This window comes from Triticum urartu, chromosome 7 (assembly GCF_003073215.2).
Source record: "Triticum urartu cultivar G1812 chromosome 7, Tu2.1, whole genome shotgun sequence".
NCBI classification, from domain to species: domain Eukaryota; kingdom Viridiplantae; phylum Streptophyta; class Magnoliopsida; order Poales; family Poaceae; genus Triticum; species Triticum urartu.
In genome coordinates, this window is record NC_053028.1 from 108,885,421 (window position 1) to 108,892,773 (window position 7,353).

Genomic DNA, 7,353 nt, shown 5'->3' on the forward strand with positions numbered 1-7,353 from the left:
TTAATTAATGGGTATTTAATTTTAGTGCATATTGCATTCGGGAAAATCGTTTGGACAAAAAATGATGTACATTACTTATTGTCAATTCTATGCACCCAAAGATCTTGTCAAATATGATGATCAAATCTTTGGTGGATCCAGTCTTGGTTCGTCGGTGTTTGTGTAGCTACAGGTTGGATCCTTCTAATCTACTCTTCTCCTCATCGACGGAGGTTACTATTTTGGTATGTTGGTCCTATAGGGCTTTGGCGGGACTACTTCTGGGTTGTCTACTAGAACAAGGTTTGTCCGGCATCGATGAGGAAGGGGCAATGACGGCGGCGCACCTTCAGTTCACTCCGGTGCTCATAGTCGTCGGCGGGTGGTCTACAGACTTGGATGTAATTTGTACTTATGATGTTCTTTGTAGTTGATGATTTCGGAAGTTTTTCCCTTAAAAAATATGATGATCAAAAGTGTGTATATTATATAATGAAGACAAGTGGTTGTAGTTGGACAGTTATGTACAAAATTCATCAGTTCAACTTTAAACACACACACATATATATATACACAGCCTTACGCAGATGTCCATGTTTAGCACGCACATCTCTCTTTTTTTTTTGCCCGACGGTGCACTCTGTCGTACTGTGCTAGCTAAACTCGAGCACCGAGCACTATATGGCCTGTAAAGTACTAGTGTAACTTGCATGCTTTATTCGATGGTCAAAGTGCAACCCCGTTGACTATTCAGAAGAGACTACGGTCGGAGATATACTCTCTCTGTAAACAAAGTTTGACTTTGACTAAATTTTTTATGCAGATTAAAAAAATGAAGGGAGTACTACTTGCTGGTCGTTGCTGGTTTCCGTTTCTGGAAAAGTGACCGAGTAGACGCGCTTTCAAGTTGTTGGTGGTTTCCGTCTTCGGCAAGCGGTGCTGGCCACTTAAGGCCACAAGCCACCAGTAGTGGTGCGGTGGCTGAGAGTAGTTACTGGCTCCTTCCTTGCAAACTTTCTCCTTCAAGCACTGCGGTGGCTCCTCCTCTCCGCCGGCGATGGGTGGTTCCAGCTGCTTCCTCTGCCTGGGGGCAAGGAAGGAAGTCCCACCGCCTCCCCGGGGCGATCCCCACAGCCGCAGCAGCGTCGCCGCCACTGCCACCGCGGCACGAACCTTCACCTTCGACGAGCTCGCCGCGGCGACCAGGAACTTCAGAGACGGCTTCCGCATCGTTCGGACGGCGAGTCTCTACAAAGGCTACCTCAGGAGCGTCAATCAGGTGATGATCCTGGCTAGCTAGCTAATCCATTCTTCACTTAGTTTCATATGTGTACGTACTACGTACCATGCATGATGTCATGATCGACGTGCATGAGGCGGAAATTGATGTATGAGTGGATCATCATACAATATTCGTTTTAGGTTGTTGCTATAAAGCTGCAGCATGCCTTTGATCCTAGTGGATCATCATCATCATCAGAACAACTCAACAAGGAGTTTCTTGCCCGTGTCCTGATGCTGAGCTCGCTGCGCCACCCGAATGTCGTCAACCTCGTTGGCTTTTGCGCGTGTAAAGAAACAGTGCGATGAACAGTAATGATCGCTATAGATTGTTGTCGATGATTTACATATTTATATCCCTGGAAGGGATGTGTCGCACAGACGCGACGTTTACAAGAGGCACGATCCGAACGATGCGTCCGTTACATTTAGGATGCGATTGTTCGGAAGAGAAAACGGCTGTCGGTTCCACACGCAGAGATTCCAACTATTTAAACTAATTAATTAATCCTAACACTTCCCCTAATCTCTGCCTCAATTATTCTTGTAAACATCATCATCAACATCTTGATCATCATCATGATTAGTCTCCTCCAAAAACCCTGTAGGAAAAATATGAGGAGATATGTACAATATGCCATCAAAAACTCCTTCCAAAACCCAATGGGAAAATAAGGAGAAACTGACATATCATAATGCATGCATTACTATTGCCTCATTAAAAACCTTCCATAAGAAACCATTTAGGAAAAACTTATAAAGGAAAAGAGTGCAATATTAAAGATCCGAGGATCACAAACAAATTATCATTCAGGGAGACACTCCCCCTGAACTTTGCAAATCCCGAAGTCGTTTCATACCAATTCCGTTGATGTACTTCTCAAATAAAGAACTTGGTAATGACTTTGTAAACAAATCGGCAAGATTGTCACATGACTTCGTTTGCAAAATATTTATCTCCCCGGTTTCCTGTAACTCATGGGGATAAAATAACTTAGGAAAAATATGCTTTGTAATATTACTCTTTATATAACCTGTTTGCATCTGTGTAATACATGCAGCGTTATCTTCATAGATAATAGTGGGTGATTCCAATGATCCAATCCCACTTGAACTTTCAATAAAGTTAATCATTCTGCGAAGCCATGCACATTCACATGATGCTTCAAACAAAGCAATAATTTCAGAATGATTCGTGGATGTAGCCACCAGAGTTTGTTTTGTCGACTTCCAAGAAAAAGCCGTACCTCCACTCAAGAAGACAAAACCAGTCTGTGATCTGGCATTATGGGGATCCGATAGGTATCCAGCATCACAATATCCCACCATGGTCTTATCTTGATTTTTTCGATAGAACAAACCAAGATCTTTGGTGCCTTGAAGATATCTGAAAATGTTCTTCACACCAACCCAATGCCTCTTTGTTGGTGATGCACTGAATCTAGCCAATAAGTTTACTGCAAATGATATATCAGGCCTGGTGCAGTTTGCTAGATACATTAGTGCTCCAATAGCACTGAGGTAAGGAAACTCAGGTCCTAATACCTCTTCATCATCACTCTTAGGTCTAAATAGGTCTTTATCTCTATCAAGAGATCTAACAACCATTGGTGTTTTCGATAGATATGCTTTATCCATATTAAATTTCTCAAGAATTTTTTGGATATAAGCAGACTGATGAACAAGTATTCCTGAAGGAAGATGTTCAAGTTGTAAGCCCAAACAAAATTTAGTCTTGCCCAGATCTTTCATCTCAAACTCCGTCTTAAGATGATTACTTGCCTCATGTATTTCTTGTGTAGTCCCAATGATATTTAGATCATCCACATACACAGAAATAATGCAAAATCCATTCTTAGATTTCTTAATAAACACACATGGGCAATCACTGTTGTTTGAGTAACCCTTCTGAAGAAGGAATATACTCAGTCGGTTATACCACATTCTTCCCGACTGCTTTAAGCCATATAATGACTTTTGAAGCTTTACGCAATACATGTTGCGATTAGCCTTTGGATTCGGAAGCTTCATTCCCTCAGGAACTTTCATATAAATATCCGAATCCAGTGACCCATATAAATATGCAGTCACAACATCCATCAGTTGGATAGACAAATTCATTTTCACTGCCAGTGATATTAAATATCAGAACGTTGTTCCACTCATAACAGGAGAATATGTTTCATCATAATCGATGCCGGGTCTCTGCGTGAACCCCTGTGCTACAAGCCTCGCCTTATATCTCACCACCTCATTGTTCTCGTTCCTTTTACGAACGAAAACCCACTTTGCTCCCACAAGGAACACATGCTGAGGAGTGGATATTACTGCAGTGAATACCCCTCTTTTTATGAGCGAGCGCAATTCGTCCTCGATTGCTGCCTTCCATTTGGACCAGTTTGAGCGCTTCATGCACTCCACCATGGACTTAGGCTCTCGATCCAAATCAAGACCTTCTGCAATTCTAGAGGCGAAATAAATGTCGACAACTGTAGTCTTTCTATTGTATGATTCTCCTGAATCAATATAATTAATGGATATCTCATCAATACCTTTTGATCCTTCGTGATTTCCCTCAACAATTGGATCAAGGTCTTCCGATGTCCCAACACCAAAATTTGTGTGCACACTCGTGTTGGGTTCTGGATGTCCAACATCCTTCAGGTGTCCTTCAACCCTAGGTTGAATATCAACATCTTGTTGACTTGCATTTACTTTTTGAGGATTCCTCATTCCCCTTGGACGCTTCTGCAAAGCCTTGTCCTTTGTGTCCAGATTCCTCCCTCTCTTGGGTGGCTGAGTAGATCTATGGGTCACATCCACTCTCTCTGGCACATTCATAGCGGGAACATTTGATTTTGTGACACCTTTATAATCAGTAAATGCATCTGGCAGATTATTTGCAATATTTTGCAAATTTATAATCTTCTGAACCTCGAGTTCAGATTCATTCGTACGTGGATCTAAGGACTGGATGCCTTTCACATCCCAATCTATTTCACGGCATTCTTTGTGGTTATTCTCTCCCCCTAATGCCGGAAAATTGTCCTCATCAAAAATGCAATCAGCATACCGGGCTGTAAACAAATCCCCTGTCAGGGGTTCCAGGTACTTAATGATTGACGGAGAATTGTACCCCACATAGATCCCCATTCGTCTATGAGGGCCCATTGATGTACGCTGCGGTGGTGAGATCGGTACATATACCGCGCAACCGAATTGCCGCAGATGGGAAATACTTGGCTGGTTTCCACGTACTAACTGCAATGGGGAGACCGTATGATATGCAGTTGGTCGAATTTGTATCAGTTCTGCAGCATGTAAAACTGCATGACCCCAACATGAAGTTGGAAGATTACTATTCTGCAGGAGCGGTCTTGCTATCAACTTGATCCTCTTGATAAGTGATTCCGCAAGACCATTCTGGGTATGTACATAAGGTACTGAGTGCTCCACAGAAATGCCCAAAGCTAGGCAGTAATCATTAAATGCTCGAGAACTGAATTCCGCGGCATTATCCATTCTGATGGTTTTTATCCTATGCTCAGGATGATTTGCTCTCAATTTAATGATCTGAGCAATTAGCTTTGCAAAGGCATGGTTCCTTGTTGATAGTAGACACACATTTGACCATCTCGTTGATGCATCAATTAGGACCATGAAATATCTGAATGGTCCAGATAACGGTTGTATTGGACCACAAATGTCTCCTTGAATGCGTTCAAGGAAATTGAGTGGCTCATCCTTTAATTTCACATAAGATGGCCTTGTGATCAATTTTCCAGTTGCACATGCTGTGCATACAAAATCCGATGATTTTGGGAACTTTCTATCCGTTATATTGTGTCCAACAGAACCATCAATAATTTTTCGCATCATCCCAATAGCAGGATGACCCAGGCGACCATGCCAAATCTTGAACTTATCAAGATTCTGAAAAACTATCTTGTACGCCAAATGCGTCTCTGGTTTAATGTATGTATAATACAATCCAGAAGATAGAGAAGGCAAATTCTCAAGGACTTCCTTTCGAAATCCGTTTTGTTGAGTTATGAGTAGGCATTCCGCCCCACTCTCATCATAAGTTTTCACATGGAAACCATTTTTGCGGATATCCTTAAAACTCAGCAAGGTACGAGTAGAATCTGGATACAGTAGAGCATCCGGGATTACCAATTTAGTACCCATAGGGAGTGTAATTGTAGCTTGACCAGAACCAACAATTACCGTGTCTCGACCAGCAATTGTCATGACACTTCCATTACTCTTCTTGAGTGTTTGGAAATACTTCATCTCCCTAAGTATTGTGTTAGTAGATGCACTATCCACTAAACACATTTCCTCCTCCATTGTATTATTCCTTGAAGTTCGCTCCGAGTTCTTCTCCGACGAGATTCCTGTGGCCTGTCGCTCTCGCTGAGAGACGTGCGTGATAACTTGTAAAGAAACAGTGCGATGAACAGTAATGATCGCTATAGATTGTTGTCGATGATTTACATATTTATATCCCTGGAAGGGATGTGTCGCACAGACGTGACGTTTACAAGAGGCACGATCCGAACGATGCGTCCGTTACATTTAGGATGTGATTGTTCGGGCGAGAAAACGGCTGTCGGTTCCACATGCAGAGATTCCAACTATTTAAACTAATTAATTAATCCTAACAGCGCGGACGGCAATCGCGGGATCTTGGTTCACGAGTACATGCCATTGGGTTCTCTCCAAAATCACCTCCATGGTATTTATTGGTATACCAAAACCCAGTAAATTAATTTTGCCCACGATTCAATCGCTTGAGTCTGTGTTGATTAACTAACCACCGGATCGATCTTGTGCTCAACAGATCGGTCTCCTGGCAAAGCACTGCTAGACTGGAACACAAGGATAAACATAGCTGCTGGCGTGGCCAAGGGTTTGGAGTATCTACACCACCAAGGTGTGGTGTACTGCAAACCCATGAGTAGCTCGGACATCTTGCTCGGAGATGGCTACCACCCAAAGCTGTCGCAGTATGGACTGGCAGAGCTTCACCAGGTAGCTGCAGAGGAAGAGAGCTTCACGCGAAGTACTAATATTGCCCCCGAGATGTTAGCTACTGGGAGGGTGGCCACCAAGTCGAACGTGTACAGCTTCGGCGTCGTGCTGCTGGAGTTGATCACGGGACGGACCCCCTTCGACCCCGCCCAGGCCGTCGCCGAGGATCGGAACCTTGTCATATGGGTAAGTTAACTATAGCCAAGCCCATGGTTCGCATATTTGCTGGTTTTTGTTGATTTGGCCGTTAATGATTGATGTTTGCTGTTGGATCAGGCCATACGGTTGATGAAGGACAGGAGCAAGTTCCGCTGGATGGCAGACCCGGCGCTGCACGACCGGTATCCGTTCATGGGTTTGCACGAGGCACTTAAAGTTGCTTCCATGTGCATCCACCAACAGCCGGCCATGAGATCCCCCATTGGTGCCGTCGTCGCAGCTCTGTCTCGCCTTGTCGCCTACGACGATCATCCACCTGAATCATCACACCACGCCGCGCCTCGTTAACCTAGGGCGAAACGATGCACGTCGGCGTCATTTCCAGACGCACTGATCATCATATCAAGTTATTTTAATTATGACTTGCTGTGGAATAACAGTGCCTGCATAGTTTAGGCTGTTCATCACAATCCCTCCTGTGTAAAAACGTGCGGATGTTAATTGGCCCGTATTAATAATGGATTTAGAAGTTGACTTGATTCTAGAGGTGGAACGGTGTGCGGAAGTTTCAGCTGATGAACCGATCCATGCTGATACCGTACCGTACGTACATTCATTCCGTTGGTGCATGCAAGGGTTTCGGCTCAAGGCTCGTGGTGGATACTACTCCATCCGTCTCAAAAATAAGTGTCTTAATTTTAGTATAACTTTACACTAACGCTAATATAAAGTTGAGACACTTATTTTGCGACGGAGGGAGTATGTCCCTGTGATGCCTGTGCTTCAGCCGGTGTTGTCGTTATGATATAGAAATTGAGGTCGTTTCTTTGGGGCTGGGTTCAGATCGTGCAGTGGTTTGTACTTGCTTTTTGCCTTGTGTAGTTGTGTTGTATCTGTTGC

At 43.6% G+C, this 7,353-nt stretch overlaps 1 protein-coding gene across 1 annotated transcript; it reads left to right on the forward strand.

Moving 5' to 3' along the window:
• Window positions 1–1,036: 1,036 nt before the first annotated feature.
• Window positions 1,037–6,801, forward strand: LOC125518499 (serine/threonine-protein kinase PBL27-like). Its single transcript, XM_048683323.1, has 5 exons — window positions 1,037–1,258; window positions 1,402–1,547; window positions 5,928–5,998; window positions 6,104–6,480; window positions 6,571–6,801. The coding sequence occupies exons 1-5, from the start codon at window positions 1,037–1,039 to the stop codon at window positions 6,799–6,801; spliced, it is 1,047 nt and encodes a 348-aa protein (XP_048539280.1).
• The last annotated feature ends 552 nt before the right edge of the window (window positions 6,802–7,353 follow it).

Bases quoted from the DNA above. Each gene is read 5' to 3' on its own strand.
- LOC125518499 (XM_048683323.1), top strand. From the start codon at position 1,037: ATGGGTGGTTCCAGCTGCTTCCTCTGCCTGGGGGCAAGGAAGGAAGTC. The intron at 5,999-6,103 runs GTATTTATTGGT...TGTGCTCAACAG, and splicing joins TCTCCAAAATCACCTCCATG to ATCGGTCTCCTGGCAAAGCA. The intron at 6,481-6,570 runs GTAAGTTAACTA...CTGTTGGATCAG, and splicing joins ATCGGAACCTTGTCATATGG to GCCATACGGTTGATGAAGGA.